The 27262-nt window shown below is 41.8% G+C and overlaps 1 protein-coding gene across 5 annotated transcripts; it reads right to left on the reverse strand.

Annotated features, from left to right (window-relative positions):
- OCIAD2 (OCIA domain containing 2) lies at positions 1–27262 on the reverse strand. 5 transcript variants are annotated; one of them, XM_055246216.2, is made up of 7 exons: positions 26977–27256; positions 24738–24865; positions 20413–20509; positions 18507–18560; positions 14711–14758; positions 13476–13593; positions 1–184 (listed from the first exon to the last, which is right to left on the reverse strand). In XM_055246216.2, the coding sequence occupies exons 2-7, from the start codon at positions 24801–24803 to the stop codon at positions 103–105; spliced, it is 465 nt and encodes a 154-aa protein (XP_055102191.1). In that variant the 5' UTR covers positions 24804–24865; positions 26977–27256; the 3' UTR covers positions 1–102. The 5 variants fall into 5 exon arrangements, with proteins under 5 accessions (XP_055102191.1, XP_055102193.1, XP_055102192.1 ...); XM_055246218.2 differs by lacking the exon at positions 13476–13593 and having other exon boundaries at positions 24738–24888; positions 26977–27262; XM_055246217.2 differs by lacking the exon at positions 13476–13593 and having other exon boundaries at positions 26977–27255.

The raw sequence follows: 27262 nt of genomic DNA on the forward strand, positions 1-27262 counted from the left end.
TTTTTGTTCCATTAGAAGTATTTTATTTTAAAGTACACTTGAAATTTTAAATGTGTACAAATTCAGCGGTTTAAAAAACTTCGAAAGTCACAGACACAGAATTTAGGAAGCTGAAGGCTGAGAGTCTCCCTTCTCACTTAATCCATGCTTTATTTTGCATTCCTCACAGGTAAGGAGGCAGTGCCTAGAAGAGAAGCAAAAATAGACAGTGGTTTGTACTTTAACACTGAAAGCCCTAGTCTTTACATAATATTCTTATATTTTAACATAATTTTTTAAATAGAGATGTGGGGGGAGTCTATGTTGCCCAGGCTGGTCTTGAGGGCTCAAGGGATCCTCCCATCCAACCCTCTTGAGTAGCTGAGATTACAGGCATGAACCACTGCACCTGGCTTTAACACAATATTAGAGATATAGTCTATGCTAAAGTTCACTAGCCTTGTTTTTTCAGAAATAATAGGAGTATTCTCCCATTCTGTAGGTTGCCTGTTCACTCTGATGGTGCAGAAGCTCTTTAGTTTAATAAGATCCCATTTGTCAATTTTGGCTTTTGTTACCATTGCTTTTGGTGTTTTAGACATGAAGTCCTTGCCCATGCCTATGTCCTGAATGGTATTGCCTAGGTTTTCTTCTAGGATTTTTATGGTTTTAGGTCTAACATTTAAGTCATTAATCCATCTTGAATTAATTTTTGTATAAGGTGTAAGGAAGGGATCCAGTTTCAGCTTTCTACATATGGCTAGCCAGTTTTCCCAGCACCATTTACTAAATACGGAATCCTTTCCCTATTTCTTGGTTTTGTCAGGTTTGTCAAAGATCAGATGGTTGTAGATGTGTGCTATTATTTCTGAGGGCTCTGTTCTGTTCCATTGGTCTATATCTCTGTTTTGGTACCAGTACCATGCTGTTTTGGTTACTGTACCCTTGTAGTATAGTTTTTTTAAATTATACTTCAAGTTTTAGGGTACATGTGCGCAACGTGCAGGTTAGTTACATATGTATACATGGGCCACATTGGTGTGCTGCACCCATTAACTCCTCATTTACATTAGGTATATCTCCTAATGCTATCCCTCCCCCCTCCCCCTCCCCTGCAACAGGCCCTGGTGTGTGATGTTCCCTTCCTGTGTCCATGTGTTCTCATTGTTCAATTCCCACCTCTGAGTGAGAACATGCGGTGTTTGGTTTTTTGTCCTTGCAATAGTTTACTGAGAATGATGGTTTCCAGTTTCATCCATGTCCCTACAAAGGACATGAACTCATCATTTTTTATGGCTGCATAGTATTCCATGGTATATATGTGCCACATTTTCTTAATCCAGTCTATCATTGTTGGACATTTGGGTTGGTTCCAAGTCTTTGCTATTGTGAATAGTGCCTCAATAAATATAGGTGTGCATGTGTCTTTAGAGCAGCATGATTTATAATCTTTTGGGTATATACCCAATAATGGGATGGCTGGGTCAAATGGTATTTCTAGTTCTAGATCCTTGAGGAATCGCCACACTGACTTCCACAATGGTTGAACTAGTTTACAGTCCCACCAACAGTGTAAAAGTGTTCCTATTTCTCCACATCCTCTCCAGCACCTGTTGTTTCCTGACTTTTTAATGATGGCCATTCTAACTGGTGTGAGATGGTATCTCACTGTGATTTTGATTTGCATTTTTCTGATGGCCAATGATGATGAGCATTTTTTCATGTGCTTTTGGCTGCATAAATGTCTTCTTTTGAGAAGTGTCTGTTCATATCCTTCGCCCACTTGTTGATGGGGTTGTTTCTTTCTTGTAAATTTGTTTGAGTTCATTGTAGATTCTGGATATTAGCCCTTTGTCAGATGAGTAGATTGCAAAAATTTTGTCCCATTCTGTAGGCTGCCTGTTCACTCTGATAGTAGTTTCTTTTGCTGTGCAGAAGCTCTTTAGTTTAATTAGATCCCATTTGTCAATTTTGGTTTTTGTTGCCATTGCTTTTGGTGTTTTAGACATGAAGTCCTTGCCCATGCCTATGTCCTGAATGGTATTGCCTAGGTTTTCTTCTAGGGTTTTTATGGTTTTAGATCTAACATGTAAGTCTTTAATCCATCTTGAATTAATTTTTGTATAAGGTGTAAGGAAGGGATCCAGTTTCAGCTTTCTACATATGGCTAGCCAGTTTTCCCAGCACCATTTATTAAATAGGGAATCCTTTCCCCATTTCTTGTTTCTGGCAGGTTTGTCAAAGATCAGATAGTTGTAGATATGCGGCATTATTTCTGAGGGCTCTGTTCTGTTCCATTGATCTATATCTCTGTTTTGGTACCAGTACCATGCTGTTTTGGTTACTGTAGCCTTGTAGTATAGTTTGAAGTCAGGTAGCGTGATGCCTCCAGCTTTGTTCTTTTGGCTTAGGATTGACTTGGCAATGCGGGCTCTTTTTTGGTTCCATATGAACTTTAAGGTAGTTTTTCCAATTCTGTGAAGAAAGTCATTGGTAGCTTGATGGGGATGGCATTGAATCTATAAATTACCTTGGGCAGTATGGCCATTTTCACAATATTGGTTCTTCCTATCCATGAGCATGGAATGTTCTTCCATTTGTTTGTATCCTCTTTTATTTCACTGAGCAGTGGTTTGTAGTTCTCCTTGAAGAGGTCCTTCACATCCCTTGTAAGTTGGATTCCTAGGTATTTTATTCTCTTTGAAGCAATTGTGAATGGGAGTTCACTCATGATTTGGCTCTCTGTTGCTTGTTACACGTGTATAAGAATGCTTGTGATTTTTGCACATTGATTTTGTATCCTGACACTTTGCTGAAGTTGCTTATCAGCTTAAGGAGATTTTGGGCTGAGACAATGGGATTTTCTAAATATACAATCATGTCATCTGCAAACAGGGACAATCTGACTTCCTCTTTTCGTAATTGAATACCCTTTATTTCTTTCTCCTGCCTGATTGCTCTGGCCAGAACTTCCAACACTATGTTGAATAGGAGTGGTAAGAGAGGGCATCCCTGTCTTGTGCCAGTTTTCAAAGGGAATGCTTCCAGTTTTTGCCCATTCAGTATGATATTGGCTGTGGGTTTGTCATAGATAGCTCTTATTATTTTGGGATACATCCCATCAATACCTAATTTATTGAGAGTTTTTAGCATGAAGGGCAGTCGGATTTTGCCAAAGGCCTTTCCTGCATCTATTGAGATAATCATGTGGCTTTTGTCTTTGGTTCTGTTTATATGATGGATTACGTTTATTGATTTGCATATGTTCAACCAGTCTTGCATCCCAGGGATGAAGCCCAGTTGATCATGGTGGATAAGCTTTTTGATGTGCTGCTGAATTCGGTTTGCCAGTATTCTATTGAGGATTTTTGCATCGATATTCATCAGGGATATTGGTCTAAAATTCTCTTTTTTTGTTGTGTCTCTGCCAGGCTTTGGTATCAAGATGATGTGGGCCTAATAAAATGAGTTAGGGAGGATTCCCTCTTTTTCTATTGATTGGAATAGTTTCAGAAGGAATAGTACCAGCTCCTCTTTGTACCTCTGGTAGAATTTGGCTGTGAATCCATCTGGTCCTGGACTTTTTTTCGTTGGTAGGCTCTTAATTATTGCCTCAATTTCAGAGCCTGTTATTGGTCTATTCAGGGATTCAACTTCTTCCTGGTTTAGTCTTGGGAGGGTGTATGTGTCCAGCAATTTATCCATTTCTTCTTGGTTTTCTAGTTTATTTGCATAGAGGTGTTTATAGTATAGTTTGTATTTCTGTGGGATTGGTGGTGATATCTCCTTTATCATTTTTTATTGCATCTATTTGATTCTTCTCTCTTTTCTTCTTTATTAGTCTTGCTAGCAGTCTATCAATTTTGTTGATCTTTTCAAAAAATCAGCTCCTGGATTCACTGATTTTTTTGAAGGGTTTTTTGTGTCTCTATCTCCTGAAAATTTTTGCAATCTACACATCTGACAAAGGGCTAATATACAGAATCTACAAAGAACTCAAACAAATTTACAAGAAAAAAACAACCCCATCAAAAAGTGGGTGAAGGTTATGAACAGACACTTCTTAAAAGAAGACATTTATGCAGCCAACAGACACATGAAAAAGGCTCATCATCACTGGCCATAGGAGAAATGCAAATCAAAACTACAGTGAGATACTGTCTCACACCAGTTAGAATGGCGATCATTAAAAAATCAGCAAACAACAGGTGCTGAAGAGGATGTGGAGAAATAGGAACACTTTTACACTGTTGGTGGGACTGTAAACTAGTTCAACCATTGTGGAAGACAGTGTGGCAATTCCTCAAGGATCTAGAACTAGAAATACCATATAACCCAACCATCCCATTACTGGGTATATACTCAAAGGGTTATAAAGCATGCTGCTATAAAGACACATGCACACATATGTTTATTGTGGCACTATTCACAATAGCAAAGACTTGGAACCAACCCAAATGTCCAACAATGATAGACTGGATTAAGAAAATGTGGCACATATACACCATGGAATACTATGCAGCCATAAAAAAGGATGAGTTCGGGCTCTGGTCTACAGCTCCCAGCGTAAGCGATGCAGAAGACGAGTGATTTCTGCATTTCCATCTGAGGTACCAGGTTCATCTCACTAGGGAGTGCCAGACAGTGGGTGCAGGACAGTGGGTGCAGTACACTGTGCACGAGCCAAAGCAGGGCGAGGCATTGCCTCACTCGGGAAGCACAAGGGATCAGGGAGTTCGCTTTCCTAGTCAAAGAAAGGGGTGACAGATGGCACCTGGAAAATTGGGTCACTCCCACCCTAATACTGCGCTTTTCTGATAGGCTTAAAAAATGGCACACCAGGAGATTATATCCCGCATCTGGCTCGGAGGGTCCTACGCCCATGGAGTCTCACTGATTGCTAGCACAACAGTCTGAGAATAAACTGCAAGGCAGCAGCGAGGCTGGGGGTAGGGCACCCACCATTGCCCAGGCTTGATTAGGTAAACAAAGCAGCTGAGAAGCTCAAACTGGGTAGACCCCACCACAGCTCAAGGAGGCCTGCCTGCCTCTGTAGGCTCCACCTCTGGGGGCAGGGCACAGACAAACAAAAAGACAGCAGTAACCTCTGCAGACTTAAATGTCCCTGTCTGATAGCTTTGAAGAGAGTAGTGGTTCTCCCAGCACACAGCTGGAGATCTCAGAACAGGCAGACTGCCTCCTCAAGTGGGTCGCTGACCCCCGAGCGGCCTAACTGGGAGGCACCCCCCAGTAGGGGCAGACTGACACCTCACATGGCCGGGTACTCCTCTGAGACAAAACTTCCAGAGGAATGATCAGGCAGCAGCATTCGTGGTTCACAAAAAATCAGCTGTTCTGCAGCCACCACTGCTGACACCCCGCCAAACAGGGTCTGGAGTGGACCTCTAGCAAACTCCAACAGACCTGCAGCTGAGGGTCCTGTCTGTTAGAAGGAAAATTGACAAACAGAAAGGACATCGACAACAAAAACCCAGCTGTACATCACCATCATCAAAGACCAAAAGTAGATATAACCACAAAGATGGGGAAAAAACAGAGCAGAAAAACTGGAAGCTCTAAAAAGCAGAGCGCCTCTCCTCCTCCAAAGGAACACAGTTCCTCACCAGCAATGGAACAAAGCTGGACGGAGAATGACTTTGACGAGCTGAGAGAAGAAGGCTTCAGATCATCAAACTATTCCAAGCTACAGGAGGAAATTCAAGCCAAAGGCAAAGAAGTTAAAAACTTTGAAAAAGAATTAGATGAATGTATAACTAGAATAACCAATACAGAGAAGTGCTTAAAGGAGCAGATGGAGCTGAAAGCCAAGGCTCGAGAACTACGTGAGGAATGCAGAAGCCTCAGGAGCCAATGCAATCAACTGGAAGAAAGGGTATCAGTGATGGAAGATGAAATGAATGAAATGAAGTGAGAAGGGAAGTCTAGAGAAAAAAGAATAAAAAGAAACAAACAAAGCCTCCAAGAAATATGGGACTATGTGAAAAGACCAAATCTACATCTGATTGGTGTACCTGAAAGTGACGGGGAGAATGGAACCAAGTTGGAAAACACTCTGCAGGATATTTTCCAGGAGAACTTCCCCAATCTAGCAAGGCAGGACAACATTCAGATTCAGGAAATACAGAGAATGCCACAAAGATACTCCTCGAGAAGAGCAACTCCAAGACACATAATTGTCAGATTCACCAAAGTTGAAATGAAGGAAAAAGATGTTAAGAGCAGCCAGAGAGAAAGGTCAGGTTACCCACAAAGGGAAGCCCATCAGACTAACAGCTGATCTCTCAGCAGAAACTCTACAAGCCAGAAGAGAGTGGGGGCTGATATTCAACATTCTTAAAGGAAAGAATTTTCAACCCCGAATTTCATATCCAGCCAAACTAAGCTTCATAAGTGAAGGAGAAATAAAATACTTTACAGATATGCAAATGCTGAGAGATTTTGTCACCACCAGGCCTGCCCTAAAAGAGCTCCTGAAGGAAGCACTAAACATGGAAAGGAACAACCAGTACCAGCCACTGCAAAATCATGCCAAATTGTAAAGACCATCAAGGCTTGGAAGAAATGGCATCAACTAACGAGCAAAATAACCAGCTAACATTATAATGACAGGATCAAATTCACACATAACAATATTAACTTTAAATGTAAATGGACTAAATGCTCCAATTAAAAGACACAGACTGGCAAAATGGATAAGGAGTCAAGACCCATCAGTGTGCTGTATTCAGGAAACCCATCTCACGTGCAGAGACACACATAGACTCAAAATAAAGGGATGGAGGAAGATCTATCAAGCAAATGGAAAACACAAAAATGCAGGGGTTGCAATCCTAGTCTCAGATAAAAACAGACTTTAAACTAACAAAGATCAAAAGAGACAAAGAAGGCCATTACATAATGGTAAAGGGATCAATTCAACAAGAAGAGCTAACTATCCTAAATATATATGCACCCAATACAGGAGCACCCAGATTTGTAAAACAAGTCCTGAGTGACCTACAGAGACTTAGACTCCCATACAATAATAATGGGAGACTTTAACACCCCACTGTCAACATTAGACAGATCAACGAGACAGAAAGTTAACACAGATACCCAGGAATTGAACTCAGCTCTGCACCAAGCAGACCTAATAGACATCTACAGAACTGTCCACCCCAAATCAACAGAATATACATTTTTTTCAGCACCACACCACACCTATTCCAAAATTGACCACATAGATGGAAGTAAAGTTCTCCTCAGCAAATGTAAAAGAACAGAAATTATAACAAACTGTCTCTCAGACCACAGTGCAATCAAACTAGAACTCAGGATTAAGAAACTCACCCAAAACCGCTCAACTACATGGAAACTGAACAACCTGCTCCTGAGTGACTACTGGGTACATAATGAAATGAACGCAGAAATAAAGATGTTCTTTGAAACCAACGAGAACAAAGACACAACATACCAGAATCTCTGGGACACATTCAAAGCAGTATGTAGAGGGAAATTTATGGCACTAAATGCCCACAAGAGAAAGCAGGAAAGATCCAAAATTGACACCCTAACATCACAATTAAAAGAACTAGAAAAGCAAGAGCAAACACATTCAAAAGCTAGCAGAAGGCTAGAAATAACTAAAATCAGAGCAGAACTGAAGGAAATAGAGACACAAAAAACCCTTCAAAAAATTAATGAATCCAAGAGCTGGTTTTTTGAAAAGATCAACAAAATTGATAGACCACTAGCAAGACTAATAAAGAAGAAAAGAGAGAAGAATCAAATAGATGCAATAAAAAATGATAAAGGGGATATCACCACCAATCCCACAGAAATACAAACTACCATCAGAGAATACTACAAACACCTCTACGCAAATAAACTAGAAAATCTAGAAGAAATGGATAAATTCCTCAACACAAACACCCTCCCAAGACTAAACCAGGAAGAAGTTGAATCTCTGAATAGACCAATAACAGACTCTGAAATTGTGGCAATAATCAATAGGTTACCAACCAAAAGAGTCCAGGACCAGATGGATTCACAGCCGAATTCTACCAGAGGTACAGGAGGAACTGGTACCATTCCTTCTGAAACTATTCCAATCAATAGAAAAAGAGGGAATCCTCCCTAACTCATTTTATGAGGCCAGCATCAGCCTGATACCAAAGCCAGGCAGAGACACAACAAAAAAAGAGAATTTTAGACCAATATCCTTAATGAAAATTGATGCAAAAATCCTCAATAGAATATTGTCAAACTGAATCCAGCAGCACATCAAAAAGTTTATCCACCGTGGTCAAGCGGGCTTCATCCCTGGGATGCAAGGCTGGTTCAACATACGCAAATCAATAAATGTAATCCAGCATATAAAAAGAACCAAAGACAAAAACCACATGATTATCTCAATAGATGCAGAAAAGGCCTTTGACAAAATTCAACAACACTTCATGCTAAAAACTCTCAATAAATTAGGTATTGATGGGTCGTATCCCAAAATAATAAGAGCTATCTATGACAAACCCACAGCCAATATCATACTGAATGGGCAAAAACTGGAAGCATTCTCTTTGAAAAGTGGCACAAGACAGGGATGCCCTCTCTCACCACTCCTATTCAACATAGTGTTGGAAGTTCTGGCCAGGGCAATTAGGCAGGAGAAAGAAATAAAGGGCATTCAATTAGGAAAAGAGGAAGTCAAATTGTCCCTGTTTGCAGATGACATGATTGTATATCTAGAAAATCCCATTGTCTCAGCCCAAAATCTCCTTAAGCTGATAAGCAACTTCAGCAAAGTCTCAGGATACAAAATCAATGTACAAAAATCACAAGCATTCTTATACACCAATAACAGACAAACAGAGAGCCAAATTATGACTGAATTCCCATTCAGAATTGCTTCAAAGAGAATAAAACACCTAGGAATCCAACTTATAAGGGACGTGAAGGACCTCTTCAAGGAGAACTACAAACCACTGCTCAATGAAATAAAAGAGGATAGAAACAAATGGAAGAACATTCCATGCTCATGGGTTGGAAGAGTGAGTATGGTGAAAATGGCCATACTGCCCAAGGTAATTTATAGATTCAATGCCATCCCCATCAAGCTACCAATGACTTTCTTCACAGAATTGGAAAAAATCTACTTTAAAGTTCATATGGAACCAAAAAAGAGCCCGCATTGCCAAGTCAATCCTAAGTCAAAAGAACAAAGCTGGAGGCATCACGCTACCTGACTTCAAACTATACTACAAGGCTACAGTAACCAAAACAGCATGGTACTGGTACCAAAACAGAGACACAGATCAATGGAACAGAAGAGAGTCTTCAGAAATAACGCCACATATTGACAGCTATCTGATCTTTGACAAACTTGACGAAAACAAGCAATGCGGAAAGGATTCCCTATTTAATAAATGGTGCTGGGAAAACTGGCTAGCCATATGTAGAAAGCTGAAAGTGGATCCCTTCCTTACACCTTAAACAAAAATTAATTCAAGATGGATTAAAGACTTACATGTTAGACCTAAAACCATAAAAACCCTAGAAGAAAACCTAGGCATTACCATTCAGGACATAGGCATGGGCAAGGACTTCATGTCTAAAACACCAAAAGCAATGGCAACAAAAGCCAAAATTGACAAATGGGATCTCATTAAACTAAAGAGCTTCTGCACAGCAAAAGAAACTACCATCAGAGTGAACAGGCAGCCTACAGAATGGGAGAAAATTTTTGCAACCTACTCATCTGACAAAGGGCTAATATCCAGAATCTACAATGAACTCAAACAAATTTACAAGAAAAAAAACAAACAACCCCATCAAAAAGTGGGCGAAGGACATGAACAGACACTTCTCAAAAGAAGACATTTATACAGCCAAAAAACACATGCAAAAATGCTCATCATCACTGGCCATCAGAGAATTGCAAATCAAAACCACAATGAGATACCATCTCACACCAGTTAGAATGGCCATCATTAAAAAGTCAGGAAACAACAGGTGCTGGAGAGGATGTGGAGAAATAGGAACACTTTTACACTGTTGGTGGGACTGTAAACTAGTTCAACCATTGTGGAAGTCAGTGTGGTGATTCCTCAGGGATCTCGAACTAGAAATACCATTTGACCCAGCCATCCCATTACTGGGTATACACCCAAAGGACTATAAATCATGCTGCTATAAAGACACACGCACACATATGTTTATTGCAGCACTATTCACAATAGCAAAGACTTGGAACGAAGCCAAATGTCCAGCAAGGATAGACTGGATTAAGAAAATGTGGCACATATACACCATGGAATACTATGCAGGCATAAAAAATGATGAGTTCATGTCCTTTGTAGGGACATGGATGAAACTGGAAAACATCATTGTCAATAAACTATCACAAGGTCAAAAAATCAAACACCGCATGTTCTCACTCATAGGTGGGAATTGGACAATGAGAACACGTGGACACAGGAAGGGGAACATCACACTCTGGGGACTGTTGTGGGGTGGGGTGAGTGGGGAGGGACAGCATTAGGAGATACACCTAATGCTAAATGACGAGTTAATGGGTGCAGCACACCAACATGGCACATGGATACATATGTAACAAACCTGCACATTGTGCACATGTACCCTAAACTTATAAAAAAAAAAAAGGATCAGTTCATGTCCTTTATAGGGACACGGATGAAACTGGAAACCATCATTCTCAGCAAACTATCGCAAGGACAAAAAACCAAACACCACATGTTCTCACTCATAGGTGGGAATTGAACAATGAGAACTCATGGACACAGGAAGGGGAACATCACATACCGGGGCCTGTTGTTGGGTTGGGGGGCGAGGAGGGATAGTATTAGGAGACATACCTAATGCAAATGATGATTTAATGGGTGCAGCACACCAAGGTGGCCCATGTATACATATGTAACAAACCTGCATGTTGTGCACATGTACCCTAAAACTTAAAGTTTAAAAAAAACAAAAAGAAATAATAGGAGTTGTTGCTTGGTTTATGACCCCTAGAATTTCACCCCTCAAAGAGCCAATAATGAGCTTTATGTTGAAACAGATGGTTGTATTTGTGGTCAGGGTGAGGCAGAGTTTGAACATCTTGACTCTTTTTGAATTCAAGTAATTTCTAATAATAGCATAAAAATTATAAACACACAGTGCATTGATCCAGGATTAAACTATATGCCTATGGAGTTAGGTTTGGACACACATGTGCACATATATACACACATAATTTTTTAAATTAAAAAAAATGATACTTCCAGAATTTCTGGCTTATAGTTTGCCTAACTTGTCCCAGTTTCCTTAGGATACAAAGGAAAATGCACAGCTTCGTTCTAGAATAATTTTCACATTTGAATATGGAGATGTCCTTGAGTCCCTTCTTGCATTAAAGTTTTATAATCTTACAAATGCAACGAACATTTACTACTATGAGGAGTTGGCAACAGGATGACTTTATTCATGCAGGACAGTGATAGGTTGTGTTTTGAATGATAGAAAACTCATTCAATCTGGCTTGGGTGGGAAGGATTACTTTGAAGGTAGCAAGGCCAGAAACTGCTATTGTAAAACCCTGAAGACATGGATGAGGAAGCCCTTTCTCTCACTTATTTCCCCCCACTGCTTTGAGAATAAAGTGAAAATCCTTAGCATGGCATAAATTCCTTCAGGAGCTGACCTCTACCTGCCTGGACTTCCAGCTTGTTCTCTGCCTTTCCTAATAGCTCTTTATGCTCCAGCCATAGGATGTATTTATGGTTCCCTTTAAAAATGAAAATTTCCCCTCTCTACATACTATTCCTGGCCCAGAATCCCCTTCTTCAACCCTGCTATAGCTCCTACTATAGCCATAGCTCCTGCTATATCTCCTCTTGTCATAGCTTCTGCTGTAGCTCCTACTACTTGAATCTACTAAGATTCAAGTCAAGCATCATCACCTCCTCCAAGAAGTCCTTAATGCCTATGCCTTAACCCTCCCCTCCACCTCAACTTAGTTAAGTGCCCCACTCTACTTTCCTTTAATTAGAAAATCAAATAGCTTTGTGAATTATTGCCTCTCAGATTTGCTGGTAATGGCCCTTCACATAGGGTATAGCAATTCATTATCAGCTATGAATGCAAGCTCAGGGTGGGGCTGCCATGGCTGGCAGTGGGAAGGCAAAATGAAACCCCAGAACACAGAGCTTAAAGGAGCCCTGGAAACCAGTTACTTCAGTCACCTCCTTTCACAATGGACATTGTCTGAAAAATGTCTTTTCAGTCTTGTGTTCATAATTATTCTGGAATCCAAAGTTGGTTAATTGCAAAAGACACTCCTGAAATTGAAGAGGAAGAGGAAGCAGTCCACACAATTGTCTCCTTTACTTGTGCTACTTTTTCTTTCTTTTCCTGCACAGACCAGAATCATGTGGTCAATTCCTCCTCAGCAAGCTGACTCTAAAACACAACTATGCAAGGATGGACTGTAGTTGGTGTTGTCTGTAAATATGGAATTAATGATTCTTTGGTGGCCTTGCTTCTTGTAATGGGAAGAGTAAGGGTTTGGAAAACAGATGATCTGAGGCGACAGACCATTTTCCACCCACTGCTAATGATGTCACCTTCAGAAGATCTCTGCAGCTCTTTGGGTCTCATGCAGCTCATCAGAAAGAGACAGTATTAAGGTCCCATCTATCACTACAGGACTAGGGAACATGGCTTTCCAAAGTCACACAGTTAGAAAAAGAACTTGGGTGTTTTGACTTCTAGTCCAGTTTGTTTTCACCATATTGTGCTGCTTCTCAGCTAGAACCCACTGTGACCAGTGAGGGGTGTTTAGAGAAATGTGTCCCCAATACTAGTCTTGTAACTTCTATAGTAGAAATAGCTAATGTTTACTGAGCACTTACTGAGTGTCGTGAATAATCATTTCTATTCTTTACATCTCATAAAAACTATCCTGATCACTATTTTATACAGATAAGAAAACTGAAGATCAGAGAACTTAAGAAACTTGCAGGGTCACACAACTTAGTAAGTGGTAGAACTGGTTTTCAACCCAAGTACTATAACAGCAGAGGTGACGTCATTAACCCCAAAGTAGTACTGCCTATTTCCCCTATTTAGAATCATGATATATACAGTATTAACATAGAAAAAGCTCTGAGAAGCCCTGCAGTAAAGAAACCTGTTAAAGTTTTGTGTAACTCTGTGATGGTGGAAGCAATATCTGCTCATTGAGGAATTCTTTAGAAACTTGCACAATGTTTGAACACAGTAGGTTCCCATTAAATATTTATCAAACAAATGAAATTGGTAAGTAAGTGTAATAACAAAGTTATTATTAAAGTTGGGGAACAACAACGCTAAACTTGAGGGTTAAAACTTTTTTAATATGTGAATTTAAAAAATTGTGTTTAATATTATAAATAGTGAGTAATCTTTCATTTAATTTCTTATAATTACATTACAATCCCTCAACCAAACAGATTACAAACCTGTTATGCTGTGGACCAAAACCAGCCCCACGGAGCTGATCTTCAAAAAAATGGAATTTACTCTGGCAGACTCCTATGTATGATACCTTTCCAAGGCCAAATCCCAAGAGACCAGCAACTGTAAAAGCAGGTTCGGAGAGATTAGTTGAGAATCTTCTCCATTAGTTATCTTCTAGAGCTTTAAAAATTAACGCTGGTAATGTTAAAATTAAAAGGACCATACTAAATCAATGAATGAAGACTCTGAGAATGACGTCTCTATTTAAAAAGAACAGGATTGGGAACTGGAGACTTCCCCATCTCAACTTTGAACTGGCGGTGGAAGGGCCAGGACAGAGCAAGCCACAGTGCTGTCCTGGAGACAGACGGCCAGAGAGGGCCCACCTGTCAAGCAAATGGTTGAGGCCATGGGGGCAGGGGAAAGTGGCTGGGTTGTGGCTATAGGTAGCTTCCAAATCACTGGGTAGGAACGCCCTTAATCTTCCTTATGGCCTTGGAGTAGTGGAGAGCTTCAGTCCACCCCGCCTATAGGAGAGAGGTCACAAAGGAGAGGGACCCTCCTATGGAAGAGATCTCGAATCTGTTCCTCCTGGTAGGAATGAATGCGGTTTCACACTATCAACTAAAATGTGTCCTTTTTGTACATAAAAGACCTATTGATACCAGGTGAAGGAAGATGAAACCCCAAGTTTGTGATTACTCTATTATTAGAAATCCCCTGATTCTTAAAAAATTACTCATTTTTTATATCCATTGTAGAAAACATTTTGAAAAGACTGGCCAGGGCAAAAGAAGAAAATAAAAATCCATAAAGGATCTATCATTCAGAGGCTCTGCTATTGATAATCGCATTATATATCCTGCCAGTCCCTCTTAGTCCATGCTTTAAGGATGGTCTAAGAAGAAGTCCCTACTGCTAAGCTGTATATCAGAAAGTGTTGAGTGAACTAAGAAATGCAGAGTGGCAGAAAATAGAGGCTGATTTTTCAAAAAGTCAATACAGGCAGTTTAGTTAGGCTGGACATTCATATCTCCAGTTGCAAGTAATGTCTTTTTTTCAAAATTTTTATTTATTTATTATTATTTTTAAAAATAGATACAAGGTTTCACCATGTTGCCCAGGCTGGTCTCGAACTCCTGGACTCAAGCAATCCACCCGCCTCAGCCTCCCAAAGTGCTGGGATTACAGACGTGAGCCACCACACTTGGCTTGCTTTTTTATTTCTACGACTTACGTGCAACTTTGGGCAATGATCCAAATCTAGGATTAGCTGCCAAATAACCTAAGGAGTAATAAAGAAATACATTATTATTTCATTTCATAAATTAAATTATAAGTTATAAATTATAAGTTATTCTTAAAGTATAAAGAAACCTCCAAAATTTAAGACATAAAATTTATTAAATGTATACATATTCTGACTTTAAAAAGATGATCTTGGCTGGGCACAGTCACTTATGCCTGTAATCCAGCACTTTGGAGGCCGAGGTGGGCAGGTCATCTGAGGTCAGGAGTCCAAAACCAGCCTGGCCAACATGGTGAAACCCCATCTCCACTAAAAAAGTACAAAAATCAGCCAGGCATGATGGTGGGTGCCTGTAATCCCAGCTACTCGGGAGGCTGAGGCAGGAGGATCGTTTGAACCCAGGAGGTGGAGGTTGCAGTGAGCTGAGATGGTACCGATGCACTCCAGCCTGGGTGACAGAGCGAGACTCCATCTCAAAAAAAAAAAAAAATCTTAAAGGAGTTATGATTCAATTCTCAGTTGAATATAGCTCCCAGATAGTCATTTTAGGCAAATTACAAATATTAGCTGTAATGTGTAGAAAAATAATATGAAACAGACAGTTCAAGACTGATTGAAAGACATCAAGCAAACGTAGGGCTAACAACAGTGTTCAAAGAGATTAGTCATCATCCTCTTTTTTTTTAAAATTATACTTTAAGTTCTAGGGTACATGTGCACCCTCTTTTCTTTTTAAGTAACTCAACATAGAAAGTTTCCATTTGGAGATTCACAGCGTATATCATAAAATGCAAACAGTACAACTTGTGGTAGTTAGAATAATGGCCTTTTAGAGATACCCACATCTGAATTCCTGGAAAAGGTGAATATATTATGTCCCAAAAGGGGGATTAAGGTAGAAAATGGAACTAATGTTACTAATCAGATGACTTTAAAAGAGAGAGATGATCAAGGTGGACCCAATGTGATCCTTCAGTGTGGAAGAGGAAACTGGTGACAGGACAGAGAGATGGCAGCAAGAGAAGAACTTGGCTCAATGTTGCTGACTTTACAGTCATAGGAAGGGGCCACCGGTTAAGAAATATGCGTAGTTCTAGAAACGAGAAAGGAAAAGGAAGCCCAAGAGCCTCCAGAAGGATCACAGCTAGGGTGATGCCTTGATTTTAGCCCAGTGAGACCCATTTCAGAATTCTGATTTCCGAGAACTGTAAGATAATACATTTGTGTTGTTTTAAGTCACTCTGTGATAATTTGTTAGAAAAGTTATAGAAAACTGATATCAAACTCTGAAAAAAATATATTAGCATGGATGCAAAAAATGGTAGATGTCTTGGTCTGTTTTCTGCTGCTATAACAGAATACCATAGGCTGGATAATTTATAAATAACAGAAGTTCACTTGGCTCACAGTTCTGGAGGCTGAGAAGTCCAAGAGCACAGAGACGGCATCTAGTGAGGGTTATCCCATGGCAAGGAAGTGCAGGAAACAGAGAGCAAGAGGAGAGGCTGAACACATCCTTTTTATAAGGAACTCACTCCCATGATAATGGTAGTAATCAATTCATGAGGATGGAGCCCTCATAACTTAACCTCTTAAAGGCCCCACCTCTTGATACTGTTACAATGGCGGTTAAATTTCACCCTGAGTTTTGAAGGGGACATTCACACCACAAGCGGTAGATTTGGAGTAGTTTAATACTTATAAAACATAATCCTGGCCGGGTGCGGTGGCTCTTGCCTGCAGTCTCAGCACTTTGGGAGGCTCAGGTGGGCAGATCACTTGAGGTGGGCAGATCACTTGAGGTTAGGAGTTTGAGACCAGCCTGGCCAACATAGTGAAACCCTGTCTCTACTAAAAATACAAAAATTCACTGGATGTGGTAACAGGCTTGCAATCCCAGCTACTAGGGAGGCTGAGGCAGGAGAATTGTTTGAACCCAGCGAGTGGAGGTTGTAGGGAGCTGAGATCACACCACTGCACTCCAGCCTGAGCAACAGAGCGAGACTCCATCTAAAAAACAAACAGACAAACAAAAAACCCATAATCCCCACAGATGTCCCAGCCCCAATATTTTTATGTGTCAAAAATGATCTGAAAAATGCTATCTTCAAATTATAAAAATAAAATCATATTTAATACATGACCTTTATGGACAAGAATGATATTGGTCAAAGTGGGATTCTCCTAGATATGTGACATGTGGTTTTTGAGAACTAGGACTTCTTCCCTCATATTTACTGGTACAAATGTTCCTTTTAAGATCCTGGTAATCAAGGCTGGGTGTGATGGTTCACGCCTGTAATCCCAGCACTTTGGGAGGCTGAGATGGGAGGATCACTTGAGCTCAGGAGTTTGAGACCAGCCTAGGCAATATAGTGAGACACTGTCTCTGCAAAAATTAAAAAAAAAATTAGCTGGGTGTGGTGGCATGTGTCTGTAGACCCAGTTACTTGGGAAGCTGAGATGGGAGCGTCACTTGAACCCAGGAGGCTGAGACTGGAGGGAGCCATTATTATATCACTGCACTGGATGAGGGTGAGACCCTGTCTCAAAAACAAATAAACCAACCAAAAACCAGCAAAATAAAACCCCAAGACCCCCATAAAATCCTGATAATCAGAAGCCAGGCATGGTGGCACGTGCCTATAATCGCAGGTACTCAGGAGGTCTAGTGGGGAGGATTGCTTGAGCCCAACAGTTTGAGGACAACTTGGCAACATAGCAAGACCTCGTCTCATTAAAAAAATAAAAATAATAAAAATATAGCAAAATCCCATTAACCAGCAGTGTTTGATAAAATGGGCTTAAACAGGATAAGGTGCCTTCTTGCCACCTGCGGACTAAGGAATGTCTCTGGGTTCTCTGGTCAGGTGGAGACAGGGAGGAGATGAAGAAGGAAGAACAGAGAGGAAAACAGGAAAACACTAAGAGGCAGGGAGAGGTTATGTGGTGAGATGCAAGGCAGATGCTGGTCCTTACGGTCTCTTGTATGGAGGAGACAGGGTGCCCTCCTCAGGCAGATGCAGCCTCTTGCCAAAAGAAATGGCGTGGTGGACACAGCTTAGGGTGGATTTCAGCTCCCCCCACCTCCTCCCTGCAACATCCTTATTTGTGCAGGGAACCATCTGTCTAACCATATACAGAGGCCTTGGGAGACACAGGACTCCCACACACAGAAAGGCACAGGATTGCTTCTCTGTTGTTCCTGTAAACAAAGCAAATTTATTATCTTACAGTTCTTGAGGTCAAAATGGGTCTCGCCGGATGAAAACCAAGGTTTTAACTGTGTTCCTTAAATAGGCTGCATTCGTATCTGGAGGCTCGAGGGTTTCTTGACTTTCTAGCTTCTTGAGGCTGCCCACGTTCCTCCACTAATGGTCCCTTCCTCCATCTTCAAGGCCAACAATGTCGAGCTGAGGCCTCACATTGCCACCTCTCTGATTCCATCTTCAGATCCCGCCTTTCACTTTTAAGGACCCTTTCCGTTACACTGGGCCCACCTGGATCACCCAGGATGCTCTCCCTATTTTAAGGTCAGGTGATTAACAACCTTAATTCCATCTGCAACTTTAATTTCCTTTTGCCATGTAACCCAATATATTCACTAATTCTGGGGATTAGGATGCTTTCTGGGGAGATGGGGACTTAGGCTGAAAATAGGCAGAAGTCTGCATAAATACATCCTTCACCAAAAAATAAATGTCAAGGGCCAAAAAGCTGCCAGGAGGGTCACAGAAAACTGGGCTGTCTGAAATTAGATTATTTAACAAATATTGAATCTTACCTTGGTAGACTAGTCCCTGGGTGACAAGCATGCTTACAAGAGAAAAAGGCAGAGCTGTAAAGCAAAAATGTCCTTCAATATTGGTATTTTAAAAATTGGCACCTCACCTAGAAGTTAGGGAGAATTATTCTGAGCTTTTTCTCTTACCTTCCTTGGCAGTGAATTTTTATTCGTTTGTTATTTTACTTAGTCAACAAATATTTATTAAGTGCAGCATGGAGAATTTTCTTGGAATCTTCTCCAGTCACTTACCCTGAGTCACAGCATTAATTTCAACCCTATTGTACTTCATGTCTGACATCCACTTGTACTGAATGCCAACATGCACCAGATTCTAAGCACTACATATAATAAAGGCATCTTAGGGTATAGGTAAATTCACCTGTTGAATTTGGGAGTTGCCTTTAGCTATGTGTATATTTTGAAACTTTCAATCCTACACAAATGTTAAAAAGCAATACAATAAACTCCTACATACCCTTCATCTAGATTCATTAATTGTGAACATTTTGCCAAATTTGCTTTATCTCTTTCTAATATTTCCTTTTTTGTCTGAGCCATTTGAGATTTGCAAACATTATGACTCTGTCACTAAATACTTCAGCAGGTGTCTTCTAAAAACAAGAATGTTTCCCTACATAATTACACCACCATTAGCATGGTCAAAACATTTATATTCTTGAACACTCATACTCAAGAAAAATTATATTAACTTATACACAATCGTTATTCAAATCTCTCCAATTGGCCCAATAGCTGTGGGTTTTTTCCAACTCAGAAATTCAGGAGTCGTAAGTTACACATACTCTCCTATCTGCTTTAGTCTAGGACAGTTCCTTGCCTTTCTTTTTCTTTTTCATGACATTTTCTTACAATTTGGATTTGCCTGAAAATCCAAATTAAAGATTACAAGATGACTATGTTCATGTTAAACATGTGTAATGTTTAGCTATAATTTTAAAACAGGAAATTTAGTCTGGGAAAGGCAGTTTCTAGTTCTGTCCATCCATATGTGTCAAATGACTTCTTTCAAAAGCAGAGAGTAGTGATAAACATGTAGCTCTTTCTAGTTCAACCAAGACAAATCAAATAGCAACCAATTTTTCCACTCATAGCTACCCCATAGTGGGTAAATTGGTCATATTGAAGTGTTAATCTACTAGGGCCCAATTAAATTTTCCGACAACTCATAAGTTGTCAGAAAACACATGAATTTCTGGAAGCACAGTCAGTAATCCTATAATGTATAATGAATATCAACTTCTAGAGAGTGTTATTTCTAAAACAGGTGACACTAAATTTGAATGACTTAAGAAATCGAAATGAGTATTTCGAAGTATAAATTATCCACACATCAGCAATGTTGCAAAATATCAAGACTGTATCTACAGGTTCTACTATGCCATTTTCAAATGCTGTATCACACATTGTTTTAATTGGAAGGGACCTTAACGTGGCCATTTTCATTCATTAGAGAAATATCGATTAGGTATTTTCTATGAACAGGGCACTGTGCTAGGCTCTAGAATGAAGTTGCAGATGAACTTGACATTATTTCTGAACCCTATGAAACTTAGAGTCTAGTAGAATGTAGGAAGGTCCACTCTTTGGGAGTCAACAAATTCTAAATAACTGTGTTGGTACACGTTCTTGGTCACATGTTCGTGGTAAAGGGAAGAGTTACGAGTGCATCACTTTTTGCTAAGTGAGGTGAAGTGCCCCTTAATCAGATATTATCTCTGCCCTAAAAAAGGTCTGAACTTGGATTTAAACTCTACACATCCCTAAATATCAGAGTTCATCAGATATTTATGCAAAGGCTCTGCTCAAACGTAAGTCATTACCACAAGTCTAATATGATATTTAGGCAATTTACTGCCACAAATACAGTGTTAGGTGCAATTACCTCTCTTCCAGAAACTTTCTTCCTGACATTCTTGCATAATCTTTGAGATCTCTGCTCTGTGGATGTGCAGTTTTGATTTTGGACAAAACAACAGGCTCTGTAAGGAAAGTTACATGGTGAGCTAACTGAGATCATCCGAAAATCACCCACTTTGTTTTCTCCAGAAGAGAACAAGGAGGTCTCTTCACTTGTTACGCAGTGTGTGTTCTCTACCAGAGGCAGCCCGAAGCAATGATCAGTTTCCAAGAGTGCTTTCTCACTGGGAACACTGATGGATTTAGGCAACAGAAGAATTCTAGTTGGAGAGTGGGAGTGATTCACTGACTGGCGCAGGCAGCAGATTTGCGGTCAGGCTGAATCCCGGCTGAGGCCACATTTCCTTCCCTACCTCCGTGCCTCTATGTGGTTTACTATACCTAGAATGCTGTTCACTCCCTTCGCCTGACTGGTCTTAACACCCAGCTGAACACTGTCTCCTGGGAGAGGAAAGAGATTTTCCCTGTAGCACAATATTTAGACACTAAGCATCACACTCAGAGAACCTATGTATATGCACTTCTGTATGCATTTTTAGACTGTGGACTGCTTTTTATTATTCGACATAGTTTAGTTTACTTTCAATCTGGATGCTTTTTTTTTACACATTTATAAGTGGTGTGCACATAATTTCTGGTGCAACTATTGACATGGTTGACATAACTTTTTATTAGTTCTGTAGTATTTTTTGGAAATTATTTATTTATTAAAAATTTTAAAAAATTTTAATTGTTGTGGGTACATAGTATGTTCTGCAGTGTTTGTTTGTTTGACAGGGTCTCATTTTGTCACCTGGGCTAGAGTGTGAAGGTGTGATCTTGGCTCACTGCAGACTCTACCTCCCGGGTTCAAGCAATTCTCCGGCCTCAGCTCCCCTAGAAGCTAGGACTATAGCGACAATGGGGTTTTGCCATGTTGCCCAGGCTGGTCTCGAACTCCTGAGCTCAAGCAATCTGCCCTCATTGGCCTCCCAAAGTGCTAGGATTACAGGCGTAAGCCACTGCGCCCAACCTTGCGGTGTTTTTTAAATCAAGTTCGTGTGCTATCATCTAGACCAACTCCTATCTTTTACCATTCCTTTGGCTTTGTAGGTACATATGCTTTCATCACTCGCTCTTGTCCACATTCTCCACTCCTTCCCCTCTGCCCATCACAACCATTCTGAGTGTTTAATGTGGTTCTTTTATTTCTATCCATTCTTGCAAAATGTTCATTATTTTGGGTGAATGTATCTTTTTAATGTAAATAGCACTGTTTTATATATTTTATTCTTAAAATATTCTCAACTCAGCTCTATGCTTTTAAGATCCACCCATGTTGCTGTATTCATCTAGTCTGCTGCTTCTAACTGCTGCATAACTGTGCACAATGCCTCTGAGTTCCCACCACTTCATGTTCCCCTATGGACCCATGAGAGAACATTTTTCAGACATGAACTAGAAGTAAAGCTCAGGGTGTGCACATTCTCACTGTGACAGTCTTGCTAGACCGCTCTCCTCAATGGCTGCAGTCTCCACTCCTACCTGCAGGGCCTGAACATTCCCTTATGGCTACGTAGCCTGTGTAAGAGCTAGGTATGGGTAAAGAAGATTCCAAGCAAGTTAAAGAAGGAATTTTCGAACACTTGGAATTATCCGGTTTTCTAAGCTGATAGGTATAAAGTAATATTTATTATCCTGTTTGTACTTCTTTGATAACGAATGTGTTTGACTATCTCTGTATATTTTTCAGCTACACTGCCCTTCTCCTCTAGTTGTCAGGCAATTCCTGTAATTGGATCTGGGTTGTAATCTTTTGTTATATATTGGCTCATTAATTTTTTTTGTGGAAAAATACGTATAACATTTGCCGTTTTGACCATTTTATTTTTATTTTTTTTAGAGACAGGGTCTCGCTCTGTCACCCAGGCTGGAGTATAGTGGTGCCATCATAGCTCACTGCAGCCTCGAACTCCTGGGCTCAGGTTAACCTCCCACCTCAGCCTCCTGAGTAGCTGGGACTCTAGGTGCACACCACCATGCCCGGCTAATTAAAAAAAACATTTTTTTAATAGAGCTGGGGTGGGATGGGGGGGTTCTCACTATGTTTCTCAGGCTGGTCTTGAACTCCTGGCCTCAAGTGTTTGTCCCGCTTTGGCTTTCCAAAGTGCTGGGGTTACAGGTATGAGTCACCATGCCTAGCCCCATTAATTTTTTTTTTTTAATTTAACTTGTTCCTTACTATAGAAGTCACACTCATATTTCCTTGTTTGTGAATTATTTATGTGGGTTATTTGCCATTTATCTCCAAGGCTTTAGTGTTTTTCTTGTTGAGGTGCAGCTCCTTAACTCTTGAAGTGTGGTTTGATTGTGCTGATCTTGCCACTGTCTTTTTTTAGACTCTTTCTGTGTAATAGATGTCAACGTACAGATGGTCACCATTTCTTGAGCACTTTGTATGGGCCTGGTCCTGTGCCAAGCACTTTACATGCATGATGTCAATAAAAGGGGTGGAGAAACCCTCTGGCACCAGTGTCTGTGGAGCTCTACAAGCAGTCCAAGTGGGCAACCTCCCTCTTCTTTCCCTGCAACTCCCCCAGGCACAGTGCAAAGATGCAGTAAGTCCCAGGGTGAGTCACAGCAGCAGGAGAAGGAGTTGCTCTCAGTCTCCACTTACCTTCCTTCCTTAGCACAGGCATGCCTCCAGATGTCCAGGGTGAATATTCGCTCTTGCTTTTGGCTGTGCCTGGGGCAGAAATAAGGACTGCCTCCCCTTAATAAACAAATGCACACACCCCGGCTATCACAGTTGCTTCCAGTCCTGCAGTCAGCCTGTAATCCCAGGCTTTAGGAGGGTGAGGCGGGCAGATCACTTGAGGTCAGGAGTTCAAGACCAGCCTGGCCAACATGGTGAAACTTCATCTCTACTAAAAATGCAACAATTAGTCAGGCATGGTGGCGGGTGCCTATAATCCCAGCTACTCGGGAGGCTGAGGTAGGAGAATTGCTTGAACCTGGGAGGTGGAGGTTGCAGTGAGCCAAGATTTTGCCATAGCACTCTAGCCTGGATGACAGAGTGAGACTCCATCTCAAAAAAAAAAAAAAAAAAAAGGAGCTCTGGTTATCATTTTCTGTATAGCCATGAATGTTTGATGACTCTCCATTTCACAGAGGCAACTCAGGTATCCAAATAATTCTCCTTGTGACTTTCTATCATTTGTCTGTTTGCCTTGCCTAAACTTTGCTCCTTAAACATTACTGCTATTACACTATTTTTAGCTTGAACACGAACACCATCGACCCATCAAATGCTTTCTCTTTTCTTCATTGATGTATTCCTGAAATACACAAGTATCCATTCCTAACAAGTTGAAAAATTGTTTCCATGTTAACTCTTGGGTTCTCAATCTGCTAGCTAATTAGTAATAAACGACTCTGCCACCCTGAACAGAAACACCTGCCAGCAGCATAGGATTAGTGTGATTACTCACAGTCATAAAAATGTAAAAAAATAAGCAAAACATCACCTGTAATCCCAGCACTTTGGGAGGCTGAGGTGGGAGGATCATTTGAGCTCAGGAGTTTGGGACCAGCCTGGGCAATATAATGGGACCCCCATCTCTAAAAAATAAATGAAAGAATAAATAAAAATAAATAAGCAACGTGTATCATTCTGTTAGAGTCTATTAAGAGTTTTGCTCTGCTATCAGAAACCTCTTCAGTCACTGACAGTTCATCTAAGAGTTAGTAAGACTGGATTACAAACAGGAAAGAGTAAAGAAAGGGTTTTGTAAATAAAATTTTAAATTTTAAATTTCAGTTTCTTTTCAAAGCAGCTGAAAACACACTTTCCTTCCCCATCCTATTTTCCCTAAGCCCATCCAACAAAGTGCCAGACTGAAAAAAATAAGATGACTGGTTAAAGTTGAAGTTTAATAAAAATCCTATGATGTATATTTTTTTCAGACAGCAGGTCCTGCAATTAAAAGTATACCTGACCAGGCATGGTGGCTCATGCCTGTAATCCCAGCACTTTGGCAGGCCTAGATAGGAGGCTTAATTGAGGCCAGGTGTTTGAGACCAGCCTGGGCAATATAGTGAGACCTCATGTCTAACCACAAAAAAAAATTAGCCAGGCATATGGGCCTGCACCTGTCATCCCAGTTAAGCGAGAAGCTCAAGTAGGAGGATCAGTTAATCCAGCAGTTCGAGACTGCAGTGAGCCATGACTGCACCACTGCACTCCAGTCTGGGTGACGGTGTGAGATTGTGTCTCAATCAATGAATCGATCAATAAATATAAAAGTATACCTGCTTGCTTGGTGGTGGAAAATGGGGATCTTTATCTTGGTTTCCACGAGCAGACGCTGAAGCCATGATAACTTTGTGCTTGCTCTCCTTCCAGTTGTTTGTCCTCTGCTTACTCCTGGACCCAGTGTCTAAGGAATGTAGAAGAGAATCACTATGCCATGACTAAATGTTTGTATCAAGCTTAAAAGCATCCTGAGGATCCACTGGAGTTATTTGGAAAACGCGTCTTTCTTTTGTCATTAGTCCATCTGCAAACTCAACTTCTAGTGCTCCTCTTCCACCAGCACAGACACATGCACTCACTGATGGGGACAGATCAGATTTAGAATAGAGTGGAAATACCACACTGTGCACTGAGTGTTGATTATGTGCCAGGCCAGGGGATACAAAGAAGGATAAGAGAAGATCACCGCTGTGAAGGAATTCACAGTCCGAAAGAGGAGATAGACAAGTCAACAGTTACATAACATGAAAAGTATGCATGGGACGCTAAGGAAGAAAAGAAAGCAGGGTCCATTCCATCTAGTCATGTCACAAAGAAACTAGGACTCCTAAGCTTTCAGGAGGATCTGTGGAGGGTAGATGGACTCTGGGGCAGGAGGACCAGGTTGGAAGTTGGTGCACTAGTCCAGACTGGGAGTTATAGGGACCTGAACAAAGACCTGGTGGGAATTTAGCATCTTTGATAGAGATGCTAAATTTGGGTTTGGAAATGTTGGATTTGGGTGCCTGTGGGGGCAAACAGTGGAATTAGCCACTGTTAATATTTGACGATTTGGGTCTAGAGTTCCAGAACAGGGGTAGGCTAGAGAGATGAAGTTGGGAGCTGCCATCATAGAGATGAGAGTTAAAGCACGGAACTTGAACAAATGTGTCTAAAAACAGTACTGGAGAATATGAACATTGAGCCCAAGGGAATATCGAAAAGAGAAGAAAGATAGATTAAAAAAAAAAAAAAAAAGCAGGCCAAGGAAATGACTGAGAAGGAATAGCTGATACAGAGGGGAGGGAATTTCTGAAGGAGGGAGTGAATCATCAACACCATCACATGGCTTAGAAAAGTGGACCCTGGATTTGGCAATGATGGACATAATCCAGGTGGACTTTGAGCCTCCTCCTGCCCCCAGTGGCCACTGCATTCTGCAGCCCTGAACTCCACCACTACCTCTGCTTTTCTTCTGCAAAATGAACCTCATATACAATTCTGTTTCCTACATCAGTTACTAAACTTTGAGGCATTTGAGCCAAGGGGACCCGTACTCGCACCAAGTTTCATCACAGGTGCCTAATGTGATTACGGGGGCAGCACGGTGCCCTGCACGGGAAAGTACTGGGGTCAGAGAGACCAGAGTTCAAATCGTGACTCTTTACCCCTGCGATCCCTGTGCTTTGGTGCAAATGACTGAATCTGTCTCTGCTTCAGCTTTCTCCGCTGTTAATTGGGCATAATGGACACAACAATGGTGAGGGGCTGTTGCAGGAATGAAGACGAGGATGAGGATGAGGGATACGTCCATAAAGCCCCACTCAGCACCCAGCACATTGTGAATCTGAACGCACGAAGGGGCGGCTGTCAGAGTGGCCCTGCACACCTTCCATTTCCTGAGCACTCCCAGGAAGTCTTTGCTGACCAGGCCAAATTAGATTATCTTTGCTTAGCCATTAGGCCGCTGCCCTATATTGGGAGGCAAATATACCTCTCAGCTTCGGTGGCCAGGTCCCCTGGCACCCACTTAGTCCTCAGTCTGCACCTAAAAGCAAGCCTTCCGAGGGTCTTGCCTTGCAGGTGTAGCTCCCACTCCCCACGCTGGGGTGGTTCGGGGACCCTCTGTTTCTTTAGTGGTGGGGAAGGGACCCGTGGGTGCGTGGGTGCTGACCGGCGGACGTGCGGAGGAAGGCGCACCCCAGCATGGGGGTCGGGGGTGCTTCTTAGGATGGCCTGGAGTGGGGGCGCCTGCAGGGCTGGACGGCGGGCGGGGGACACTGCACTTTCTGATGCGGTCGGGGAAGCCGGGAGTCAGCCTACTGGAGTCCGCCGCCATCCCCGGCCGGAAGCAGCCAGCGCCACCCCAAGCTCCCCAGCCCCTCGCCCGCGCCGGGGCCGCCGGGGTCCGAGTTAGGGGACAGTGGGGGGCGGCCACCGCTGCGCCGCGCGGCCTTCGAAGGACTGCCCTGCGGCGCCGCGTTCCCCCGAGGCCACCCCCTCCCGCCGTCAACACCCCCCGGGGCGGCGGCTCACCTGTGTGGTCTGGGTCGCCTCCGAGGCCGAGTCCCTCGTCTCTAAGCCCAGCAGGCCTCGCTCCCCCGCGACCGCACCGCCGGCCCGCTCCAGCCTCCCGAGTACCCCACCTGTCTCCCTGGCTTCCTCCCGGCCCTTTGTGTTTTCTTCTCTAGCTCCGCCCCCTCGCCTGCCCGCTAAGCACTTAAGCTGGCGAAGTCACCCTACTGCCACCTGGCAGTCACTTTCGCTGTTGGTGGCAACCCAGGCTGGAACCCAGCTCTTGCGGGAACCCCTGCCCCATCCT

Source organism: Symphalangus syndactylus, chromosome 16 (genome assembly GCF_028878055.3).
Source record: "Symphalangus syndactylus isolate Jambi chromosome 16, NHGRI_mSymSyn1-v2.1_pri, whole genome shotgun sequence".
In the NCBI taxonomy this organism is placed as follows: Eukaryota; Metazoa; Chordata; class Mammalia; order Primates; family Hylobatidae; genus Symphalangus; species Symphalangus syndactylus.

Excerpts from the sequence above, each read along its gene's own strand:
- OCIAD2 (XM_055246216.2), bottom strand. The coding sequence starts at position 24,803 with ATGGCTTCAGCGTCTGCTCGTGGAAACCAAGATAAAGATCCCCATTTT. Across the intron at positions 14,759-18,506 it reads CCAGGGACTAGTCTACCAAG|GTTATTTGGCAGCTAATCCT; the intron begins GTAAGATTCAAT and ends ATTACTCCTTAG. Across the intron at positions 13,594-14,710 it reads ATCATTGCCCAAAGTTGCAC|TTGCTGGTCTCTTGGGATTT; the intron begins GTAAGTCGTAGA and ends CTGCTTTTACAG.